The 25,918-nt window shown below is 43.9% G+C and overlaps 1 protein-coding gene across 15 annotated transcripts in view; it reads left to right on the forward strand.

Annotated features, from left to right (window-relative positions):
* Positions 1-25,918, forward strand: part of MYCBP2 (MYC binding protein 2) — a 144,123-nt gene that overhangs the window by 89,335 nt on the left and 28,870 nt on the right. For 5 of the 15 annotated variants that reach the window (XM_039365591.1, XM_039365612.1, XM_039365618.1 and 2 more), the window contains exons 52-62: positions 1,512-1,586; positions 2,351-2,575; positions 3,393-3,525; positions 5,654-5,779; positions 11,705-11,866; positions 16,548-16,652; positions 18,469-20,115; positions 22,013-22,182; positions 23,149-23,393; positions 23,647-23,814; positions 24,730-24,887. In XM_039365591.1, coding sequence (XP_039221525.1) covers positions 1,512-1,586; positions 2,351-2,575; positions 3,393-3,525; positions 5,654-5,779; positions 11,705-11,866; positions 16,548-16,652; positions 18,469-20,115; positions 22,013-22,182; positions 23,149-23,393; positions 23,647-23,814; positions 24,730-24,887 — 3,214 coding nt within the window. The remainder of the gene's footprint in view (positions 1-1,511; positions 1,587-2,350; positions 2,576-3,392; positions 3,526-5,653; positions 5,780-11,704; positions 11,867-16,547; positions 16,653-18,468; positions 20,116-22,012; positions 22,183-23,148; positions 23,394-23,646; positions 23,815-24,729; positions 24,888-25,918) is intronic. The other 10 variants (XM_039365633.1, XM_039365641.1, XM_039365673.1 and 7 more) reach the window with 6 other exon arrangements.

Genomic DNA, 25,918 nt, shown 5'->3' on the forward strand with positions numbered 1-25,918 from the left:
TATATAATTAAAGTACGCATAGGCTTGTTCGATTTTTATTTTTGGTTTGGTTGATTTTTTTTAAGTTTGGTGCGCTAATAAATGCTAGGGTAACTTAGAAAAGTGTGATCCTGCAGCTTGGCTATTTTGAAGACTAATATGATTAAAATCTCCTTTCTGATATGCTAAGACAAGGTGCGACTGAAAAGTTATAAAATTCTAGAGCTTGGTCCGTACTTTGATTCTGTTTGGTTTTAGTTATTCCCCCCCCCCCCATGAAAATGGAAAATGGCAGGCAAATATTTAAAAGGGCTAACTATTCCTGGGAGCCGTTGCACTGTAGATGCCCACATTTAGAAAAGTTGTCATGCTAATATAGAGCAAACAAATGCATTCATTTTGAATATTCAGTTGTCCAGTTGACATGCTTCATGCCCACTTAACACCATTTTCATGTTTTTCTTTGCAAAATCCATCGATGAATATTTGTTTAAATCTGCAGTGCAACCTCTCATTCAGTTTAAGTAATTAATCTGATTTTTTTCAATGTGGACAATTTCTTTTCTAATGAGTTGATTTTTGATATGCACAAATGGTAGCCTCTCTCCATTTCACTGTCCCCTCTGAGAGCAAATATGGCATCGTCCACCACCTGATTTTGTACATGAGAACAAGAGGCCTTTGCAACCTCTGTGACCTGAACCCATTTGCCTTTTCATTTTGGTGTCATTGGAGAACATGTCTGCAGCTCTGTGTTTTCCTACAACGTGGCAAACGGTGTAAAAAATTAGTTTTGTTCACTTTAAAATACAGACAGTGTCATTCAAATCAATGAGCATATGCATCCTCATCGTTATGCAATAAGTGCAGAAAAAAACCTTGGATGGGATATATATATATATATATATATATATATATATATATATATATATATATATATATATATATATATATATATATATATATATATATATATATATATCAGTCGCTTCGTTTTAAAACAAACATTTTTCATTACAAATAGGTGGCTGAAATGTCCACATCCCGTTTTTATCCCTGGTTTCCCAGGCCTCGTGCAATAAAATCATCACAAAGTGGCAGACTGACTTTCATACCACTTTCATCTGATTTGTGATAAGTCTGGTCCTCTCCTTCAACAAGGGAGAAATCCTCTTGCACCAAAACCATGCAGCTGTCTAAAGGGCTTTTCCTGTTTGGTGAATGGCATGACACACTACATCAGCCTTTAGAGTGGGCAGCCCAAACGGTTCATTGTACCAGAGATATTCCTCCTCCCGTGGGTACATTGAGAAAGTACTCAGCTAACAAAAGTTCCAATTTTTTTTTGAAACGAACAAACAAACAAGCAAACAAACAAACAAAAGAGCATGGTTATGAGGACGCAGAAATAGAGAGGGGGGAAAAAAATACATACCAAATCAGAACAATTGTATTTGTCTCTTGCTTTCTTCTACTGTTGTGAACATTGTTGAATTCTCTATTGATACTTGTCTGTCTTAAACTTTACATAGAGTATCTTTAATACTAGCCAAGGAGACAGGGATTTGGACTTGTATCCATGGACTTCTAAACCCTTTCCCCCTCAGGTGAGCCTTCTGAAACTTTCTGAACTTCTGTCTTCCACTGTAGTTGAGGGAAAGAAAAAGGCATCCATCTGGGGGATGTCGGATTCTTTGTCCTTAGGAACCCTCTTCTGTTGGACACCTCCCGAGGACAGAACCAACCATGTGGTGCATGCTTATGCTTAACTTAGATTGGTTAGGTTCTTGCACCTATGTCCTGAAGGAATTCAGATACCCCCCAGAACATTGGGTTGGATTTCTGGATGGGCCTTCAAAGATCCAAAGCAAAGAATAGCGTTACATTTCTTCTTTTAGAAACCAAGTTAGCGCCTATTGGAATTCTGTAGCAGGTCCTTGTTTGATGCCAGATTCCCAGATAAGTTCCTTGCTTATCTCAATCCATTGCCTGCACCACACCCAGCTCCCCTCTCCCTTCCAGATTCTGCGTTCCTAGGCGAATGCTTTTTGCCAGCTCACAGAGTTGTATTTTCAGTCTTCCACTTAGTGGTTTTTCTTTCGAAAATGAAGGAGGAGTGTTTGCTTTATTCATCGCGGAGGTTCACATTTTTTTTTTTTTATGTACAGAGATAATTCAGGAAGAACGTCCAGATCGTGTCCCGTTTTATCAGGAAATTAACACGTGTGATCCACTTTTAGCGTATGCCTTAGTTCTGGCAGCTTATAAGAGAGTAGAGCTGAAAACTACACGGGCATTATTAACAGGTTGTTCTGGTTTTTTTGTTTGTTTTTTTTTTGTTTGTTTTTTTGTTGTGTTCCAAAATTTTCAGGAGTCTAGATCTAATGCAGAGGACTTTTTCAAAGACCCCAACTCACCCTGTCCTCAGGAAGCAATCATGCAGGAGCCAGATGCGCCATTCCTTCGTGGTGGGCCTGGACTGTATAAGGTAGTGAAGACTGGCCCGTCAGGTCACAACGTCCGAAGCTGTCCCAACCTTAGAGGTATCCCCATTGGAATGTTAGTTCTGGGAAACAGAGTCAAGGCAGTGGGCGAGGTAGGAGTCCTGGAATTTCCCTTCTTACCTTCATAGATACTGGCTTGCAAATCAGATGTCCTTAAGCAAAAACTGCTCTCTTTCCCAGCCTCGTTGCTTTTCCTCCCTGGGTTGCCAAGGGTTAACTTTGTAGAGTTTTGTCATCCCCACCCCCCATCCCCCACCCCATTAATTCAGCTGCTGTTTTTCTCAGACATTTCTTTTTAGAGTTAATTCATTTAAAAGAAAAACAGCAGGTAGTTCTCTTGCAGACTTTGCTAATGAATTATTGTTGGGGTGCCACAAAAATGATCTATCTGACTTCTTGGAATTGATGCAACTTTTGCATGCTTTGGTCGTCTTCTCTTGCAACTTGGGCTTGAGGATCTAGTGTGTCATGCTATTTTCTTCTTTTTTTTTATTTTTCCCCAAAGAGCATCCCGGAGATAATAGTGCTTGGTGAATGCGGAATCCCTTTTTTCAGGCTTTTCTCTGTTTCAAGCTTTCACAAATGAAATGAAATGAAATCAGCACTGCCACAGCGCTTTCCCAGATTAGCCGGTTCTTCTTTTTCGTCTTCTGAGCTGACTTCAGCGTCATCTGTTCAAAGCCCTAATCTCAAGCTTTCTATAAAACGCATGCCATTTTCTTTTATTCTTCTTTATTCTGTGAAAAAAAAAAAAATAACTGAGATGATATGTGGGTGCTGCTTTTCTCTGACCAGACAATAAGACTTCATTTTTGTTTTCATATGAGGAATCGTTGTGCTGCTGCCTCTCACGATCAGGAGCGAAAAGCCAATTAAACCTGACCTTCTTCCTATGTCTGTGCACATCAGGTGACCAATTCTGAAGGGACCTGGGTGCGGATGGACAAGAACAGCATGGTTGAGTTTTGTGAAAGTGACGAAGGGGAGGCCTGGTCTTTGGCTAGAGACAGAGGCGGGAACCAGTATCTGCGTCATGAAGATGGCAAGTGCCCCCATTTTTTTGTGAAGCTGTCTCTTTCGGGGGCTGTAGAGCTAAGGCACACAATCCCCAGAGGACCATGAGCTATTTTATAATAAGAAAGCCCTATGGGGTGCGGTGGGGTGAGGGGGTGTATGTTGGTGGGTGGCATACACACGTGCATATGTGTAGCGTTACAGGCCAGTCCTCGACTTAACAGCCATTCAAAGGCTCAAAGGCTCAAATTACGACAGCAATGGAAAAAAGTTGACTTAAGGCCGTTTTTCACGCTTGCGACCGTTGGCAGCATCCCCCCAGGGCAGGGGTAGGCAACCTTGGCTCTTTTATGACTGGTGGACTTCAATTCCCAGAATTCCTGAGCCAGCATGGCTCAGCGTGGAAACCTCTCCCTTTCTCCTCAGCATGGCTGGCTCAGGAATTCAGGGAGTTGAAGTCCACGAGTCATGAAGGGGCCAAAGTTTCCCCCATGCTGGCTCAGGAATTGTGGGAGTTGAAGTCCACGAGTCATAAAGCAGTCTAGGCCTAGGCCAGAGGTAGGCAACCTTGGCTCTTTTATGACTCGTGGACTTCAAGTCCCAGAATTCCTGAGCCAGCATGGCTCAGCATGGAAACCTCTCCCTTTCTCCTCAGCATGGCTGGCTCAAGAATTCTGGGAGTTGAAGTCCACGAGTCATAAAAGAGCCAAGGTTGCCTACCCCTGCTCCAGGGTCACGTGATCCACATTCCGACACTTGGCAGCTGGCTCCTATTTATGACCATTGCTGTGTCCCGAGGTCACGTGATCACCGTTTGCGACCTGCCTGGCAAAGCCAACGGGGAGGCCAGATTCACTTCGCAACCAGGCTACTCGTTTCACAGCTGCAGCCATTCACTTAACAGCTGGGGCAGGAAAGGCCGTAAAATGGGGTAAAGCTCAACTGAAAAACTGTCTCGCTTAGCAACAGAAATTTTGGGCTCAGTGGCGGTCGTAAGTAGAGGACTACCTGAGGTACTGAAACGATTTCAGAATATATTCCCACACCTTCAATAGGAGCGGTGCCCCAGCACTACGGTGTGGGGAAACAGCCAGCAAAAGAGGACTTGAATTTAGCCTGAACAACAGCTCAGTTTCAAGAGAAGGGAAGGGAAGGGAAGGGAAGGAGGAGAAAGGGGGGAAGGGGAAAATGGAAGGGAAGGAGGGGGAAGGAAGGAGAAGGGAAGAGAAGGAGGGGGAAGGGAAGGGAAGGAGGGGAAAGGGAAGGGAAGGAGGGGAAAGGGAAGGAAGGAGGAGGAAAGGAAGGAGGTGAAAGGGAAGGGGAGGGAGAAGGGAAGGGAAGGAGGAGGAAGGGAAGAAGGTGAAAGGGAAGGGAGGGAGGGGGAAGGGAAAGGAAGGAAGAAGGGAGAAGGGAAGGGAAGGAGGGGGAAGGGAAGGAAGGAGAAGGGAAGGAGGTGAAAGGGAGGGAGGGGGAAGGGAAGGGAAGGAAGGAGGGGGAAGGGAAGGAGGTGAAAGGGAAGGGAGGGAGGGGGAAGGGAAGGGAAGGAGGGAAAGGGAAGGGAAGGAGGGAAAGAGAAGGGAAGGGAAGGAGGGGGAAGGGAAGGAAGGAGAAGGGAAGGGAAGGAGGGGAAAGGAAACATAGAGCATCCTCTGCTGCACAGTTGCTGTGATGGGGGTGCTTTGCCCCTGGTGCAGTCTGCCTTTGGTCAGGGATGTGTCAAAAGGATAAGCCAGAAATCCCAGAATCAACTGCCGTCTTGGGGAGAAGAGACTGCTGATGTCATTTCCTATATCGTGCCTAGGAGATGTTCCTTCCTCGGGTGTCCTGCAGACCCTTGGAGCACCAATGTGGCTTTTGGTATCCTAGCAGGGCAGAAATCTCACTCCCTCTTATTGGTATCATCATTATGATTATTATTACTCTATTGCTTTGCATGTACACTGAAAGCTTCTGTACCGGAGACAAATCCCTTGTGTATCTAATCGCACTTGGCCAAAAAATAAAGTATTATTGCATTGCATAAAGTATTATTACATGTTTCCTTTGATGCTAGCATTCCCTGCTGACGTAGGATAAGTTCGATCTAAATCAGGCTTCGGGTTTTGTTTTTCTTCTTTTTTTCGGCTTAATTTTTGTTTGTTTGTTTGTTTAAACAGAGCAAGTGCTTGTTGATCAGAACGGCCAGACTCCTCCACCGAGCCCCTTCTCGCTGCAAACTTTCCACAGAGGGACAAGCTGCAGTAACGAGCAAGGATTTGATTATGGACTTGGTAACCACAAAGGTAAACCCTGCCCCAAGATATATTCCTTTGTGCCTACTTTGACTAGCAAACGTCTTTCTTGTGTGCTTGTGGCTGCACTAATATACTCTGGGTGTTTTTTTTTTAAAGTGTGTGAGGAGGAGGAGGATGGCAGTGACTCTAGCTAGGTCACATCTCTAGCTGGCCATGGTTGATCCTAAAAGTTGAGCAGCACTGGAACTGGTTAGTATTCGGATGGAAGATTAACAGGAGAAGTCAGGGCTGTAGGTTAGAACTAGAAATAAGCCACTTCTGGAACATTGTGCTGAAAATTACCTGAATGTGTCCATCAGTTACTAGGAACTGAGCTTAACTGGAAGGTATCTAGTCTAAGGATAGATAGGTAGGTAGGTAGACAGACAGACAGACAGATATTAGATGGATGGATGGATGGACGGACGGACGGACGGACGGATGGACGGACAGACAGACACAGACAGACAGACATATGATAGATAGATAGATAGATAGATAGATAGATAGAGAGATAGACAGACAGACAGACAGACAGATATTAGATAGATGATAGAAACAGATTAGATAGGTAAATAGAGAGAGAGAGAGAGAGAGATGAAAGATTAGATAGATGATAGATAGATAGATAGATAGATAGATAGATAGATAGATAGATAGATAGATAGATAGATAGACAGACAGACAGACAGACAGACAGATAGATAGATAGATAGATAGATAGACAGTCTTGACTCCAATGGCTAAATCAAAGCAGACTTTCTTCTTTCTTGGAGGAGTCTTAACAGAAAAATCATCTAAAACACTGAGCATTTTATTTTTTTATTTGCTTATTTATTTACTCATTTATTTATTTAACTTCTATGCTGCCCATCTCACTGAAGCGATGCTAGGCGACCTAACAGTCATTCAGCAAAAATGCCATATAAAACATCGCAACCATAAATAAAGACCATACATTTAAAATTCAGTTCATTCGACAGATTCTTCTTCTACTTCGCAGCCTAAATTGTTTCTGAAAAATCTGAACATTTGAACATTTTCCCTCTCGAGACATTTGCTAGGTGTGAATTTATTTGTTTGTTTGTTTGTTTGTTTATTAATTAAAAGTTTGCATGGTCCATCTGTCCTATGAGATGAACGGCAAGCATTCCCAATCCACGACTGATGGATTATGATCTCTGGGGAAAATACTTTTGCATGGAAGAGGCAAACCTCCCTCTCTGCACTTGTGGATGGCTCTTCCCTGAGCTGCTGACTTTGAGTACCAAAATTCCAGAGCTCCAAGGCCTGTGTGGTATCTCTTCTGCCAGTTCAGGAAGAGTCTAGCAAAAGGGGGCATTTTAAGGCATGACCCAGGTGTTTCGCTGTTTTGTAATGAAAATTAAGTTAAAAAAAGCTTCCTCCAGTTAGCTCCAGAACATTGCTGGCTGTGGAATTCTGGGAGTTGAAGTCCACATGCCTTAAAATTGTCAAGGTTGAGAAACACTGCTCCAGAAGAGAAGGTTAATTCTTAGTGACTGATGGTATTGACGTACTTTAGGCCAAAGGGGTCCCCAACCCCGGGCCATGGCATGCCAGCAACCGGACCGCACAAACAAGCAAAGCCCCATCCGCGGGATACAGGCATCACACAAAACCACACCCCCTCTGGTCCACGGAAGAACCTCTCTCCGTGTAACTGGTCCCTGGTGGCCAAAAGGTTGGGGACCTCTGCCTTAGGCCACTTTTAGTAGCTAGATTTATAAAATCAGAGTAGCATATCCAGTGCCCATGATTGTAGTGTATAGCTTGAGAGCACAGAATTTAAAATGAGTAAAGGTGAAATGAGTAGAATGTTTGCTGGAGCATAAATGTAATTTTTCTATAGCTAGAAATTTATCTTCTGGTGCATGCTATGCTAGCTAGGTTTTTTTTTTTTATTGTTTAAATCCGGTGTTACTGCCTTGGAGGAATAGCTGGACATCGTGAACTTAGACCAAAATATTAAAAAAAGCTTATTTTTAAAATGTTTTCCTATTTTCTGTATAATAGAGAAACATCAAAAATTCATGGTCCACTTTCCTGGAAATATTTAAGCAGATGTTTCTTGCCATTACATTAATCCATAATATCTGGTTTTATTTTTATTTTTTTTGCTGGACTTCTCCAGGATATTTTTGCACTGGGTGTCCATTAATGTTATGTGTCTTCTTGACTCATTTCTTTTTCTTACCTAATTTTTGTTTTGAGCATCTGTACGACACCGAAAAAATGTGTATTCTTGGCCTTATTGCACCTAAATATACTGAAAAGTAGATGCAGCTTCATGCCGTTTGAAGGGTATGAGCCTCATCCGATCATTATAGCTGCCCAATAAACTCTTGGAGGAAGAATTGGCACATTGCACTGAGGACCCCTTATTGAAAAATCAGTTTATACCCCTCCCTGGGCTTTCCTTATAGGCAAACTGTAATTTTGCAGATCCAGTTGAAATCTGTTTCTGATTCCTCACGGTGTAAGCATTCAGCCCTCTTCTTATCATCTCCTTTAGTCCAGCAAAAAGATGGGACCTAGAATATCCATTCCTTGAACTTTGAAAGGTCTCAGCTTCTAAGAACATTTCAATCTACCGAAGTGATAGGTATATGTTACTCTATTATATATTGTTATATATAATACTCTATTACATGGGTCTTCAAACTTGGCTGGCTGAGGAATTCTGGGAGTTGAAGTCCATAAGTCTTAAAGTTGCCAAGTTTGAAAACCACTGCTCTGTTATATATTATTATATATAATACTCCCTAAGGCTGTGAAGCTAAAGATTAAGAACCAGTGATTTGCAGGGGTCCCCAATCCCCGGTCCTCAACCAGGCTGAGGCCTATTGAGAACCGGTCCGTGCAAATAGTGTTGTTGTTAATTGCGAAGTCGTGTCCGACCCATCGCAACCCCATGGCAATTAGCGTGCAAGCATGCAAAGCTCCTTTTGCACAAGCGGGCACGCATGCAAAACCATCCCCTCTCCTCCCCCACCACCACTGCTACCAGTCCCAACTGCTGCTTTAGATGATCAGAGATATACAGATGTACAGGCCTCACAATCAAGAAGGTGTTTCCTGTCTTTTGGAAAAGAAGATAGATTTTGCAGAGCCTTTTTAGATACCCAACCAGCTTTCTTAATTTTATTCATGTGTTCTTCTCCAATACCTCCCCAGGATGGGGAGAGGTTTTGGATAAGTTAGGCAGACCGGTGGCTGATGTCTTCCCAAATTAGCCACTTCTGTTTTGAGGCAAAACTAGCATACTTGATTTCCTTATCAGTTGGAATTTTTCAGTTAGGGCAAGGACATCTCCCTTCACATGAGTAGATTCCTAAAGACAGCAGCATTGAATAGTCCTTTCCTCTTGATGCTCTCTGAGCTTGGTTGTTTTCTTGCAGACATTTCATTACCAAACTAGGCAATATCATCAGTGCCTTTGGCTAAAATTCCATCTTGACAATATCCAGAATTGCAACGAAGGAGGGGTAGTTTTCAGAGGAGTAATCATTAATCATTCTTATCCTGGATTCAATTCCTTCTTCCTAGATCACACCAAGTGATAGTAGTAACTTGGTCTCCAAATTTAGCCATTCAAGTGAGATTTCAGAATGCTAATTGGTTTTATGAAGGGTTCTCATTTTTTTCTAGCCAATAAGATACTCCTAGTGTCTTTCAGCATTCCTCTCTTGAAAATAGCTGAGTTAATCCACCCAATAATTCAGATAGCATTTCTTCAACCTACAGGAGGAGGTGTCATTTCACAAATAGGCTGCGGGGCAGTGATTTCAGTACCTTCTTATAACTGATCTTCTAAAAGGGAGATAATTTTTCATTAGGCAATCTTTTCTTAGGTGTTGATGGGAGATCCCTGGAAGGGGTTTATGGAATCTGCAAGATTATTGCTTGGTTATCGTCCATCTATAAATGGAAAGGTGATTTTGATGAATTGCAATGTTATTAGAAGTCTCTTTATCCATTGGGTTGACATAATATTTCCTTTAATGCAGTGTTTCTCAACCTTGACAATTTTAAGGCATGTGGACTTCAACTCCCAGAATTCCACAGCCAGCATTGCTGGCTGTGGAATTCTGGGAGTTGAAGTCCACATGCCTTAAAATTGTCAAGGTTGAGAAACACTGCTTTAGTGTACATTTAAGTATTTCTAGAGAAGGTGAATGGGGCATATCGGGAATCTCCGCATGATGAAGTAAGACTTGAATAAGAATGAACATTTACCAAGATGAAGACAATTTGTATATCTGTCCTCCAGAAACCCTTTTTAAACTCAATTTACATTGGATTGAAAATTAAGAAACAAAAAAGGAATATTAGCAGAAATATGCAAAATATGCCAATCGGCATTAAAGTAATTACATTTTCTTCCAGTAATAAAATTAGTTAGTATAAGGATGAAGTCACAAATAGGTACATAAAAATTCAGAGGACTTACTGTAAGTGAACAGATATCTTCCTGCTTGACATTTAATTCTGATTGTGGATTTTATCTATGGAATTGTTCCCAAGGGTATTTTTTTTCCCAAAAAAAGACAATTCAACTTTCTTGGTGTTTTCTTTGAAAATGTTTTGCTTCTCATCCAAGAAGCTTCTTCAGTTCTTCAGAAGTCTCTTGCACTTCAGCTCTTCAGAACTAAAGAAGCTTCTTGGATGAGAAGTGAAATGTTTTCAAAGGAAACACCAAGAAAGTCCAGTTGCCTTTTGGGAAAAAAACCATTTTGGGGCAACCATGATCTGGATAATTGAGAATCTCCAAAGACATACATATCCACGGAATTGTTACCAAAAAGGGACTGTTTATATATATAAAAAAGTGTTAGTTAATATTAGCAAACGTAGAGAACTCTTAATGAGTCCATTTAGGGAAGTTCAAAATATTTCCTATTTGAAATCAAATGGGGCAGATTTTTAAGGTGCTCTGCCTTCAGAATGATCAATAGTCTGTGGAAATCTTATTTTCTGAGGAGAAATGTAAGTCATTAGAATATATATATATACTGCTGATGATACATTTGGAACTGATCACAGCTGTTCAGGGTCCTCAGCTGCACAAAAGGGTGGCTTTCTCTGTCATTTGCATATCCTAGGGATCTGCCTGAAATGTCAGTATTAAACCACGATTGCCATACCATAACACTGTAATAACATATGGCGGTAGCATAGGAGGTTCATACCACCCTCCTCCAGATATTCTCCAGGGACAGTTTAGGAGCCTTCATGAGGGAAGGCAGCAGCCTAATAAAATGGAGCAGGGTGGAATTGGGTAGCTTGGGGGAATCCTTCAGAATAGGAACCACCATTTATGTATTCTAATGAATTTATATTTATTTGTTTTTCTTCCTCCCCATTGGCTATTTATTTGTTTTTGATTCTAAAGTCTTTGTTCAGAAACTCATAGGATTTGGGCTTATTTCAAGGCCAGGCTATAATCTTGTCCTCAATTATAAAAGGAAGAATATTGAGAAAATGTTTTATGAAACACGCTTCTGGTAATCTCTGTATGTTTTGGTTTTGCAAAGAGTATGGGGTCAAATTGCTCATAATTCCACCAAATATTTATTAATCAGTACATCATCCTGTTGCGCTATGCCAGGGGTAGGCAACCTTGGCTCTTTTATGACTCGTGGACTTCAACTCCCAGAATTACTGAGCCAGCCATGCTGAGGGGAAAGGGAGAGGTTTCCAAGCTGAGCTATGCTGGCTCATGAATTCTGGGAGTTGAAGTCCACGAGTCATAAAAGAGCCAAGGTGTTGCTTACCCCTGTGCTATGCCTTGTTAAAAGCTAGTTCTTAATGACAAGATGGCAGATCACGGTAGGCCTCTTTGGTCTCAAATGAACATTTTATGCCCATTTTGCAGGTAACAGGTTGTAGTTCTAACTGTTTTGCCCACTGCAGGTGACCAACTGAGCGCCCTATTGAATTCCATTCAGTCACGGCCTAATCTCCCAGCTCCTTCCATCTTTGATCAAGCTGCAAATCCTCCCTCTTCCCTAATCCACAGCCCATTTGTGTTTGGACAGTCCCTTCCCTTCCAGCAACCTCAGCCACAGCTTCAGAGTAAGTCTGTCAGCCTTTCCTGCCTCATCTGTCCATTTTGAAGCTGCGCCATTTGCTATCACCGCCTCAGTTGCCTATCAGCTGTTTATCACCATCACCTTTCTTTACCCCTGTGTTGACTTTCCATCTCATGGAAACCAAATGTGAGGTTTACCTATAATTAGTACGGATTGTCGCCCTGGCCTTTTGTTTATGATCTGTGACATTAATAGTATACTTAACAGAAGTGTTTGTAAAAAATAAAATAAAATTGGAGTTTAATTCAGTGAAAAAAATCCTCAAATCATATAATATTTGTAGCAGTTGAAATTTCTCTTAAGTATTGTTATATCTTGAACTTTTGGTGTATGAATTTGTTGCAGTTATTACCAAGCTGTGGTTTTAAACTGAAGCATTGATGAATGAAGGCAATATTTTGATATCAAAGATTATGACCAATTGATTTTTTTTTCTTAATTTCTTCATAATATTGTGGAAGTTTCACTAAATTATATAAGATCTTTTTTTCATTAAGTTGAAAATTTGGGCCAATATATTGATATTATTTTTGTATTCCATTCTGTTCCATAATAGAATTCCATAAAAGTGGAGAATAGATCCATAAAAGTTGCTTGTTAAGCTTATCGGGATTAATTCATCGTTTTTCTATTTAATAGAAAGGAATTCTGCCCTGGTCCTTCAGAGTAAGACTACACTAAAACTCTGACTTTTGCCTGTTTTCAAATAGTTCTTAATCTTCCCTATAAACAGAATATGTGGTACAATTCTTGATGCCTTTTCATCTTTAATTGGGAGCACTAGGAATTTGATTGTCCTGGCCAATCCTGAAACAGGCTAGCCTTCTCCCATTGAAGGTGACAAAAGAAAAGCTGCAGAATAAGAAACGCTACAGAAATAAAGACTTCGGCTTACCAATGGTGTTAAGCCTTGAGAACAGCATGACCGTTTTTAAATAGTCCACACAGATCTGGGTACATTCCTCTTCCCACACTATTCCTCATATCTATTCCTGGTGTTGAAGTAGTTAAAGGAAGCCACAGATGACATCCCTATATAGTTCAAGGACCTGCAGATACCATATCAGTAGAAGTGTCATTGGGCTAGCTGTTGAGACCCAGTAGTTAAAATTTTCTTGAGCCATAGAATTCCCAAGTTTACTGCTTGCCGCCCATTATTTCTAAAGATGTTGGCCAACTCCACTTGGTGGAAATAAATCTCAGGAAGCATCTTTGGAGTGATAACACAAAAGAGAGAATCCACAAATAAGAGAAAGAAGAGGATCATGTTTAGCTCTTTGGATCCTTTCCGCCCACCTTGGCTTCATCAGAGGGTATAAAGGATATGACAGAAGTCTTTAGGTTTGGGTCCTTGGATTCCTCAGTAGATAATTTAAAAATAACCCTCAGCCCAAAAAATAACAGTACATGTGCAATTAATAAGCCAGCTAACATTTTTGGGGATCAAAAATGACACTCTACTGATTACCTTGGTATAGACTTGATTTTGTTGTTTACAGGTGCATGGGAACAGTCTGCCTGAAATCTTCATCAATGCCCAGAGCAGAATATTATTTTTTTCCCCTCTTCTCTTTAAAAGATTTATTTGGAAAGAATAGTTGTTCCTCTTCTTAATATACCACACAGAGACACGGCAATGGATTTTAATTATTGTGTATCTGAAATCTTGTACAGATCTGAAGTAGAAACTTTGAATATCTTCAGATCTGTGCTCGATTCTCTTTTATTAGAGCTATTGGAGGAGATGAAATTGAATTATAATGTCAATTATCCATTTGTAACAGAAAATTACTTGACAGCACGTAGAACTTCAGTGTCAGGCTTACTTCCTTACCTTTCCAGTGCTATATCTTCTTAAAATATTGGGTGATGATAGTCCTCCTTCCTGCCTGAGGCCATGATATTAAGATTTAGACTAGAATAACTCCCAAGATCACAGACCACTTGTGATGCCATCCAGATAAGCTACCAAGAATGCTGTGACTGTTTATGGATAAAAAGCAATTCAGTGTTAGAAGAATTTAATTTGAGTTTCCAAACGCAAAGTCTGGTTCATGCTGTCCACTGGTTCAGTTGATCTGAATCTCATGGAGACTTCACACACGAATGTGACAAGAGGAGACAGCTTTAAGTCAGAATAGATCTTCAAAGGAAAACATTTCAGCTTAAGAGATCTTACCCCCTATTTTTTTCCTTACCTCTTCTTTACCTTTGACCCTCAAACTTACATAACTTACATATATACCTTTTGTGAACTGTTGCATTGATGGGAGCATCCAATCTGAGTGATGGATAGCTCATGCAATAGCCAAATCGTGGATCACATTGCAAGGAATGGTCGTAGTTTGGAAGACGCCTGATGGAAGCGTGAAGGAAGTAATTTCCATGCTTACAAAATTTGTGGGAAAAAAAATATCCCTCTCCATTGCTTTGACAAGCAAATCAAACTCTCTGCCTTCTTGCACGGCCAAAAGCTAAACTGCAAGATATGTGTAAATAATGTCTTTGCAAGTGGTTCTCTAAAAAGAGACGGGTTTTACAAACTTGGCTGAAAATGAATGGGATCAGGGGAAGCACAGAAATCCTTTGTTTAGCTAAGAAAATCTTTCCACTCTCACTTTAACTGGGAGAAAATACAACACCAGCACTTAAATACACTTTGAATATTCCTGGTAGATTTGCCACGAGCTTGTTGAGCACTTTATGGGAAGAGAGTATTGTCGAAAGGACAGTAACATTTTGTCTTCTGTAGTAGGAACTTCGTCTGGTGACAGTCTAGCTCAGGGGTAGGCAACCCTGGCTCTTTTATGACTCGTGTACTTCAACTCCCAGAATTCCTGGGCCAGCCATGCTGAGGGGAAAGGGAGAGGTTTCCAAGCTGAGCCATGCTGGCTCAGGAATTCTGGGAGTTGAAGTCTACGTGTCATAAAAAGAGCCAAGGTTGCCTACCGCTGCCCTATTGTACGCACGCCCTGAGTCAAGCTTAACTAGAGAATCGCCTAGTTGACTCTAAGGTGGCTTTGCTTCTCTTTATAGCACTTCCCACTCACACAAATTAGTGTGGGATCTGAGGGGGCCACAAAAGCACAGTGATTTAGAGCTCCTTGTTAAAAAGACAAGGACAGTTGTACAGAGTACAGACTAGCTGCTGGAGGACTCAGCAGGGGTACTTTCTTTCATATTTTGAGATTTGTGCAAGTAAGACCGGTTACCTACCTGATCAGCAGAAGGTTGTGGTTTAGACAAACATAGAAGAACTTAGAAAATGTTTTGAAAGATATAGAAGGGTCACCTGAACCTCTTGTGGAAAGGACCAAGTTTTAGTTCCCTTGCTTGTTCCGTTCCTCGCTTAGCAGAGGTGGGCTTTCTGTTTCTGGAGGTGCTCTTTCTCTTTCTCAGGGTCATGGGTCAGCAACCCAGGGCTCCGGAGCCTTATGTGGCTCTTTGAGCCTTCTCCTGCGGCTTCCAGCCTCCTCCGCCATTTGCAGAGAGAGACAGAGACAGAGAGAGGCACTTGCGCTTCCCTTCTCTCTCTCTCTCTCTCTCTCTCTCTCTCTCTCTCTCTCTCTCTCTCTCTCTCTCTCTCTCTCTCTCTCTCCTTTTCCCTCTTTTTCTCCCTCTCTTTGTCACTTCCTCTCTCTTTTTCTCTCTTTCCCTACCTCTTTCTTTCTCTCCCTCCCTCCCCCTCTCCCTCTCTTTTTTCTCTCTCTCTTTCTCCCTCTCTCTTTCTCTCTTCCTCTCTCTCCGTCTTTCTTTTTCTCTCTTTCCCTACCTCTTTCTTTCTCTCTCCCTCTCCTCTCCCTCCCTCTCTTTCTCTCTCTTTCTTATTTAGTGGGGGGAGAGGACTGGCAGACCAAGGGCAGGAGAGAGCCAGTCCCATAAGAATATGTGTCAGCTTGTCAGAGAACAGCGTGAAGCCAGCTTGCCAAGTGAGCAGAAGATCGGAGAGAGGGAGGGAGAGAGAGAGAGAGAGAGAACTCATGCACAGCAGCCTCTATTTCTTTTTAATTAAACTCTTCAATCAAGCCACCCCCCCCCACACCCAGTGAGTTTTGCAGCTCCCAGTATTTTCTTTTTTGTGAGAAACCGTCCAAGTGGCTCTTTGAGTGTTTAAGGTTGCCGACCCCTGGTCTGGGTTCACAGAGAGCAGGACTGACCTGGAAGGCTCTAAAAGATAAGTGTACCGAAACAGCTGGCCTTACTTTCAAAAGAGCAGGTGATTGTCATACATGATTAACGCTTTGCATGTTTCATTTTTTTTTTCTTACTCCGTAAGACAACAGCACTCCTAGTACCTAAAGACAAGACACAAAATATTCAGAAGGATGCTGGGCTATATGGTCTTTCCGAGAGCCGACCAATAAAAGGACTCAGGGAAAATAGTGCAAAAGTCTGCATTAGTGCAAAAGTCTGCATTAAAGTTTCCTAAAATATTTGCTGTTCCTCTTAAGAATCTGGCTAGGTTTTCCATAATGCCCTGTTGAAAAAAAAAACAAAACCCTAGATTGATTTCTTGAGACCTCTAGAAAGCTCATGAACAGTGGTTGAAAGTGTGTTGGATTTTTGTCCCAGCTCTGGGTTTGCTTGCTTTGCTAGTTTTATCTTGGCTTTTTTTTTTCCCCATTCAATCTGTGCTCCTTCTGTACCACTGTCTTCCCCTCTAGAAACTCCACCCCGCGGCCTTGCTTGTCGTGAGCGCATTGACCAAAGTAGTGATGCTCCCGTGCCTGCCTCCTCCGCTCTCTCATCTCTCTCATACAAGCTGAAGGGTGGGTATGCATGCTGCTGGAGACCGCTTGCCTGAAGAGGGCTACTCTATCCTGGGACACGAGGGGCTTTCCTGCCAGTCCATCTCATTCCATTCAGCTCCAAAAATGCTTCTGTGTAGGCTGAGAGTGGCTTGGCTGAAATGTCAGACTGTCGCTTCTGCTGGTTTTCCCACAAGCAGCAGCACGGGCTCTGCGATTTTAGTGCCCAAACACAATAGGTAGCATATCAGTGCAAACCCAAGCATGTGAACGAACATTTCTTGTCCTAGTTGTGCCCTACCTCGAATGGGCATGATAAGATTCTGAATGGGTTGCTATGTCCTCTTAGCCTTTCACTCCAAATGGATCCGAGGCAATCTCTAACCTTTTCAGTCTGATTTAATTGTTCAGTACAGCTGCTGAATAGGATAGGGTCGAATATACAACTGTCTTTCCCTATTTGATAACATTTGATAATTTTAATTTTCTGCAAATCGTTTTGACCATGGATGACTGGCAACAAAGTCATCTTTAACAAGTTAAGAACCGCTTAATAATATCGGCATTGAATAGCATAACTCTTGTAAATCTTTTCAGCAATTCCTACTTTGATATGATATACTAAATAGGTCACTACCGAAGGTAAAAAAAAAAAAGGCTTCCTAAAGTCTTGAAATGATTGTTTTTATCTTTTCAGAATTGTATATTTCTTATGTTTATTAAAATATGCATATAGATATCTTTTAGCTATATTCCCCAAAGGTGCTTTATTTTAAAGGCAAGTGGACTTTCTGATTTTTCTTTAAGACCTTTTGCTTCTCATCCAAGAAGTTAGAACTAAAGAAGCTTCTTGGATGAGAAGTGAAACATCTTAAAGAAAAATCAGACAACCCAGTAGCCTTTAAAATAAAAGTATCTTAGGGACAACCATGACCTGGATGAATGAGCTCCATAGACTTTTAGCTTTGTGCTGAACCCTACTGAATGTTTTTATCTGATTCCTCAAAAAGTGATCCTGCTTTGGATTCCAAAGTAAGCTGAAAGATCTGTGGAGCTTCCAGCTGAGCCATTTTCTTTAACCCCCCCCTTCTCTCTCTCTCTCTCTCTCTCTCTCTCTCTCTCTCTCTCTCTCTCTCTCTCTCTCTCTCTCTCTCTCTCTCTCTCTCTCTTTCTCTCTCTCTCTCTCATTCTGCAAGTATCCTCAATTCTCTAGGTCAGATTCTCTGAAATAGCAAAGCCAGGGAACCAAGAGTACCCATGTCGGAGGCCTGAAGCCTGGTTCCAGACAAACATCCTTTCTCTTGGCTCCTCCCAATATGCACAGTGGGGTCCCTGCTATAAGAAGCATAACTGGGTTCATCCTGACTTGAGAGAAAAACACTTCCCTTTCCTGCCCTGGAGTGGGTAGCCTGTGTTGCTAAGATGTGAGCAGGCTGACCGCTGGTCACCAGGGGTTTCCTAGAGCCAGATGGGTCTCTTGCAAATAGAAAGGGACTTGCTCCCCCGCCCTTGATTTCACAATCCTATTGCTATGATCTCCTCTGTCACCATGTAATTCTGGAACAGTTACTGGTGCTAAGAAGCAGCTTTGAGGGACAGAAGCTTCAAATTTGCATAACTGAGTTTCACTTATCTTTGGGCTCTGACTATAAGACTGTTTTAGTCACACTTTTCTCTCTTCCCTATAATACTGGAAACTTTTGTTTAGCGGTTGTATTAGTTTTCTGGTGGCCTGAGAACAGCGAGAAATGAATTTACAGTATATGACAGGTCAATGCGGTAAGGTTTATCTTATTAATCTTTCCTTTTTAACCCAATTATAACATTTATTATACAGGTGACAGACTAAATTTTACTGCAGCTGCTAGATCAGTTTCTCCAGCAGGGAAGGCGGACGTGGCCTTAAAATACCGGGGGGAAAGCAGGACCCCTAAAGCGGATGGGCATTGGAGTCACGCCGTGGCCGAACAAAAGAAGCCTAGAAACACAGAGAGCCTGTCTGCCAGCGAGTCTCTGATGCTGAAATCCGACACTGCCAAGCTGAGGTCTGATTCCCACAGCAGATCATTGTCTCCCAATCACAACACTCTTCAGACCTTAAGATCTGAAGGGAGGACAGTCCCTTCCCTTCGGGCAGAATCCCCAGGCCCAGGAACTCGGGCCCCTTCACCAAAGACACCCCCATCGGGGAAATCCTGCACATCTGGCGCTGGTTCTCGGCGGTCGTCATCTCCTCACGAGAAGCCTCTTCCTCAGAAACCCTCAGCCCCGGTGAAGACGAAGCTCGATCCTCCTCGGGAGCGGTCTAAATCGGACTCTTACACACTGGACCCGGATACTCTTCGCAAAAAGAAGGTTCCTTTCACCGAGCCCATACGGGGAAGATCCACTTCGCCTAAGCCCAAAATTGCACCCAAGGAAGGAAGATCTGGGACTGACACAGAAAACAGAGCCCCTTCTCCTCACGTGGTTCAAGAAAATCTCCACAGCGAAGTTGTCGAGGTCTGCACGTCCAGCACGTTGAAAACGAGCAGCGTCACCAACACCATATGCGAGGATAGCTCTGACTGTAGCAGCTTGGAGGAGGGCTTGAACAAAGTCCACTTCAGCATAGGGAAGGCTCCTCTGAGAGAGGAACAGGACACGAGGGCTTCTCCCAAAGCGGGCCGGAAGTGTGCCAACAGGCATACCAGGCCCAAAAAGGAGAGATCGGTCTGCCTGTTTAAAGGGGAAGGAGCCCGGTCGGTAGAGCCAGCCAAACCAGCCATGTCTCCTTCGGTGGCCGAATGTGCCAGGACTGTCTTTGCGTCCTTCCTGTGGCACGAAGGCATCGTCCACGATGCAATGGCCTGCTCCTCATTTCTGAAGTTCAACCCTGAGCTTTCCAAAGAGCACGCACCCATCCGGAGCAATCTCAGCCAGGCGCCGGCCGAAGAGAAAGAAACCAAGCTGAAGAACCGTCACTCCCTGGAAATATCCTCAGCGCTCAACATGTTCAACATAGCTCCTCACGGGCCTGACATCTCCAAAATGGGGAGCATCAATAAGAACAAAGTGTTGTCGATGCTGAAGGAGCCGCCTCTTCACGAACGCTGCGAGGACGGGAAGTCGGAAGCGGCTCCCTTCGATAGCTCCGGCCACCACCCGCTGAAGGCCAAGTCTCCTCTGCCGTTAACGCTGCAGCACCTGGTTGCTTTTTGGGAAGACATTTCTCTGGCAACCATCAAGGCAGCATCCCAGAACATGATCTTCCCAAGCCCCGGATCCTGTGCGGTGTTAAAGAAGAAAGAAAATGAGAAAGAGAGCAAGAAGTCCAAAAAGGAGAAGAAGAAGAAAGAGAAGGCTGAGGCGAGACCGAGGGGAAATCTCTTTGGGGAAATGGCTCAGCTTGCCGGGGAGCGTCCGGAGAAAGACACCATATGTGAATTGTGTGGGGAGTCCCACCCGTATCCGGTGACCTATCACATGAGGCAAGCACATCCAGGTAAGAGGGGCTCCAAGCAAAAAATATGGAGGGAGTCCTTTGGGGTCGCTGCCCTGTGTGCAACTGAGAGAGGCCGTTCGATCTTTCTCTGATTCTATCACACCCGCTGTTGTCATGTGTAAGGTAGTTCTCAACTTACAACCACAATTGAGTTCAGCATTTCTGTCGCTAGGCGAGAGAATTGTCCAGTGAGTTTTGCCCCGTTTCTTGCCACAGTCACTAAGTGAATCGGTGCAGATGTTAAGTTAGTAACATGGTTGATAAGTAATATCTGGCTCCCCCCCCCATTGACTTTGCTTGTCAGAAGGCCGCCAATGACCCCGCAACCGTCATAAATATGAGTCGGTTGCCAAGCGTCTGAATTTTGATCTGTGACCATGGGGTTCCTGCAATGGTCACAAGTGTGAAAACTGGTTATAAATCACTTTTTTTCAGAGCTATACTAACTTCAAATGGTCACTAAATGAAGTGTTGTAAGTCGAGGACTAACTGCATCAGTAGTGGGGGTGCTTGCAGTCATGCTGTCAGTTCATCATAGATTCTTGCCTTGCCTTGAACCGCTCTGGCCTTTTCCTCACGGATTAGATCCAGGCTGAAGAGGCAACAGTCCAGGCAGCAACCCAAGGGAGGGAAGAAGGCCTCTTCTCATGTGCCTCAGGGAGAAGGGTCCCATGAAGTAAACATCTGTGGCCCTGCGTGTTTGAACGCTATCCAGAACTTATTGCCAGTGGATCTTGATGGTGCTCTTGCTTTGCTGCAGTGGCGCCATTCCACAAATCTATAATTGTTGCCGAGAGAGAAATCAGCCGATTTGTGTCAGTTTAATCCAGTGGTTCTCAACCTGTGGGTCGGGACCCCATTTGGGGTCGAACGACCATTTCACGGGGGTCGCCAAACAACGCAGTCCGCCATTTTTTCCCTCTTTTTCTTAGCTGTGCTACTCCCTTTTATTCTATTGGCTTTTGAAAGCCAATAGAATAGACTCTCTTGAATAGAGTCTAATTCTATTGGCTTTCAAAAGCCAATAGGAATTGTCCAGGCTGTCTCTGCCCTGCTGAGCCCGCCAAAAGTCCCATTCTGCAAACGGTGCTGCACCAGTTGAGTAGTCCTCGACTTACGACCGGTTGAGTAGTCCCCGACTTACGACCGGTTGGGGGTCGCGGCATTAAAAAGGTTGAGAACCACTGGTTTAATCCCTTAAATACCTCATCATAGATCAGAAATTAAAATGCTCTCTAGACAGAATGATGGATTGATGGTTTTGTTTTATTCTGGACCCAGATGCACCCAATCAGAGTACTGGCAGTTTATTTTATTTATTTTTTTCAGATACAGGTAGATTTTACTTAATAACCGTTCATTTAGCAATTGTTTGAAGTTATAATCACACTGGGGGAAAAAACTGTGGTGAACGTACATCCTTCTCATTGTCTTTACATACAGTGTCACATAATCCCCATTATTCTTCTGTGCCTTACCAGTGGAGTTTTTTTTATTTTATTATTTCCTCCCCCCCCCTTGCATTGAAGAGAAACTGGAGAGGAAGGAATTGGAAGAGAGTAAACTGTTTGCTCTTCTACACATCAAAAGCAGTGTAATCATACTGGGAGCCAAGGTGTGCTACACAGATAGCTTACTGTATTCTCTTGCAATCCCTTCCTCTCTATTTTTTTCTTCCCAAGTACTGGCAGTTTAATGCAGTTGAAGCATCACCCCTTAAAATGCCTTCGTTAAGGAAGGGACATCTGTTTTAAGCATGAGTCTTGGTGAATATTTCAATCCAGCTTTCTTGCGCTGAGGCGGTTGAGCATCAGAGAGGGTCATCTTGTGAAGGCTTGATTTGAGTCACAACTTTGGTAAGATCTTTTCTCTCTAATGTGACCTTCTGTGCTTTAAGGTTGTGGCCGGTACGCAGACGGACAGGGCTACAACAGCATTGGACACTTTTGTGGAGGATGGGCTGGGAACTGTGGCGATGGTGGCATAGGAGGAAGCACGTGGTACCTTGTCTGTGATCGGTGCAGAGAAAAATACCTCCGTGAAAAGCAGGCAGCAGCGAGAGAAAAGGTAGCTCTCTACTGTTTCTCCCAAGCCAGTTGGGTCCTGCTGGACAGTCTTCTAAGGACTGTGGCCCAAATCCAGGATTCTCCCCCCATCCCTGGGGGCCCAGGTCCTTAGGAAGAGAACACTTGCCAGTTTCACAGGGTCACAAGTCTCTGAAGAAGATCCCTTGTGGACCTAGGACACAGGTTGGCAACCCGCTGCTTCGGAGCCACATGTGGCTCTTTGAGCCTTCTCCTGCGGCTCCCAGCCTCCTCGACCATTTTCAGAGAGAGAGAGAGAAGGGAGAAGCACTTGCATTTCTCTCTCTCTCTCTCTCTCTCTCTCTCTCTCTCTCTCTCTTTCTTTCTCTCTCTCTCTTTCTCTCTATCTCTCTATCTCTCTCTCTCTGTGTGTAAAAAAGAGAGTGGCCTCGTGCTGTTCCCCAACAAGCTGACAAGCTTATTGGGTGGGGCTCCTGTCTTTGCTGCGTCTCCGCAGAAAGCAGCATATTTCTCTCTCTCTCTCTCTCTCTCTCTCTCTCTCTCTCTCTCTCTCTCTCTCTCTCTCTCTCTCACACACACACACACACACACACACACACACACACACACACACACAATGAGTGGGGAAAGAGGACTGGCAGACCAAGGGCAGGAGAGACCCAGCCCAATAAGAATGTGTGTCAGCTTGTCGGAGAACAGCGTGAAGCTAGCTTGCCAGGTGAACAGAAGATCGGAGAGAGGGAGAGAGAGAGAGAGAGAGAGAACTCATACACAGCAGCCTCTATTTCTTTTTAATTAAACTCTTCAATCAAGCTCCCCCCTCCTGCGTTTCATGGTTCCCAGTGTTTTCTCTGAGAAACGGGTCCAAGTGGCTCTTTGAGTGTTTAAGGTTGCCGACCCCTGACCTAGGACATACAGGCTAGTCACTTTTGAGCAGTATGCTAACGCCTGCTTGGTCTCTGAGCCTGTCTCACTTATTTCTTTCTAGGTCAAACAGTCGAGGAGGAAGCCGACACAGATGAAGACCCCCCGTGCCTTGCCCACGATGGAAGCCCACCAAGTGATCAAAGGGAATGCCCTGTTCTTGCTGGCCTTGAGCAGTGCTGCTGAGCCCTCAATTTTGTGCTACCACCCATCCAAGCCGTTCCAGTCCCAGCTTCCCAGCGTCAAGGAAGGCATTTCTGAGGATTTTCCCGTGAAAATGCCTTGCCTCTATCTTCAGACATTAGCCAGGTAAGAGCAGTGGAGCTGGGCTTATGTCCATGTTTATGAGAATCACCAGATCTGATTGGAACGATGGTCCCTTGAGATGATCTTGACTCCCAAGTGCTACGTGGACACAGCCGTGCAGTTTTATACATAACAGTCTTGGATGACCTTCCCATATTCTTGTCAACATCTCTCTCACTGGAAGGTTTTGTGTTCCCAATGGCTATAAACACTTTAATTTTGCTGATGTGCATTTTTTTATTTTTTTTTGGTTCAGGCATCAACATGAAAACTTTGTGGGCTATCAAGACGACAACCTCTTTCAAGATGAGATGAGGTATTTGCGCTCAACTTCAGTTCCAGCACCTTATATATCTGTCACTCCAGATGCCAGTCCAAACGTCTTTGAGGAGCCAGAAAGCAACATGAAATCCATGCCACCAAGGTACTCCATTCTGGTGTGAATGTGTGCTGATTGACTAAATGCTGCCATGTTGATTTGAAAGGAAGGCAATCCTGGATTCATGCTTGGGTTTTTTGTTTTTTTTTGCTCCACTAATTGTCACCATACCAATTTTCAACCAGGATATTTTATTGGAAGAGTAATAATTCGGTGTCTGATTGTGGAAAAGGAGTCATGTAATCCGAAATAAAACATTTGGTTTTGTCAATCTGGATGGCTCCTGAATCCTGCTCTAAAATACTCAAATGCACACGAGGCAAGCAAAACCCAATGCAGCCCTTTTCTGAAGGAAGGGACTGGAAATTTATTGGGGGAACATAGATGGTTACCCACTTACCTAATGATAAATGTGTTATACTTCCCTCTACATATCTGATTGAAGTTTATTGTTATAATTATACATTCTCTGACAACAGCTAACACTCCTAAGGAATATACGAAAGCAGCTCTTTATGTATGTGTATGTATATGTATACGTATACGTGTATGTATGTATGTGTATATGTCTATCTATCTATCTATATCTATATCTATCTGTCTGTCTATCTATCTATCTATCTATCTATCTATCTATCTATCTATTTATGAGACTTATATACCGCTTTAAGTGCAAGCACTCTCTAAGCGGTGTACACCAGTAAGCAATGTATATATATATTTACATTGCCCCCAACAATCTGGGTCCTCATTTTACCTACCCCGGAAGGATGGAAGGCTGAGTCAATCTTGAGCCGGTGAGATTTGAACCGCTGACCTGCTGAACACAGTCAGCTAAAGTGGCCTGCAGTACTGCACTCTAACTTCTGCGCCACCTCGGCTATATATATGTTTGTGTGTGTATGTGTGTGGAGTGCTAACGTGGCTTGAAAATCGGAATCGCTTCTGCTCTCCTTCCAGTTTAGAGACCAGTCCCATAACAGACACAGATCTTGCGAAGCGTACAGTGTTCCAAAGATCCTATTCCGTCGTCGCATCGGAATATGACAAGCCTCACTCCATTCTGCCTGCCCGGGTCAAGGCCATCCCCAGAAGGAGAGTGAACAGTGGAGATGCAGGTGAGGAGGGGGACGTCTTTCCCTTGGGGAACTGGTGTGGAGTACTTGGGCTGTGTTCATCTCCATCTCAGTTTTGGCACAGGCCCACACTGCTGTGCTCCTGTACCCAAAACAGAGCACACCCACAAAGCTCCAGATGTGCCCTTTAGGGATGGCCACCTTCTGCCACACACACACAGCCCTATAGAGCAGACATGTCAAACACAAGGCCCGGGGCCCAGATGCGGCCCGCAAAGTGGTTTCATGTGGCCCGCGAAGCCATCCTGGAAACAGTGAGGGAACGTCCCCCACTGCCTTGGCCCTGGCCTAGGCCGGCCGGGAGCCAATGTACAATTTTGTGGTGGCCCTCTATGCTGAAACGCATTCAGTCTTAGCTCCACAAGGCCGTCTAGAAACAGCGAGGAACCAGTCCCTGCTGTGTCGGCCCAGCCCCCTGGGTGCATGCTGGGGAGGTGTCATCCTTTGTGAGGAATGAAGAAATGGACCATGCCTTGGCGCTTGCCCCAGTCCCACCCTCAGATCTGTCCCACTCCTGCTCAGCCCCCCACAGGCACCCTTGACGCAAACGATGTAGAGCTGACCATGCCCACCCAGTAGGCCACACCCACTCCATTCACACCCACCCTATAGGCCGCACCCACCCTGGCTACACCCACCCAGCCCCCCCCGAGGGCAACCGCAATGCTGATGCGGCCCTCAATGAAATTGAGTTTGACACCCCTGCTGTAGAGGATGAACTGCCTCCTCCTCCTCGCTACCTTCTGCACTCACCACTTCTTGGCTTACCTGCGAGAGGGCAGGGCTTTCACCAGTCCCTAGGAAGAAAACGAGAATATCCTAAGTGACCCCCATGGAAGTAGGATGCTGCTTTTCACGGCAGCGGTCATCGGTGCGGCTACATAGCCTCTGTGCTGCAGATGTTGCAGTTGCTCTGCTTGCTGTCTCGGAGGCATTCACACAGCTATGGGAGCCCATGGGCAGGGTGCAGCCGGGTCAGAGGCAAGCTTCCCCCAAAACCCCTTCAGAGAGGA

The sequence above is a fragment of the Crotalus tigris genome, unplaced genomic scaffold, assembly GCF_016545835.1.
Source record: "Crotalus tigris isolate CLP2741 ecotype Arizona unplaced genomic scaffold, ASM1654583v1 scf7180000017596.1218436, whole genome shotgun sequence".
Taxonomy (NCBI): Eukaryota; Metazoa; Chordata; class Lepidosauria; order Squamata; family Viperidae; genus Crotalus; species Crotalus tigris.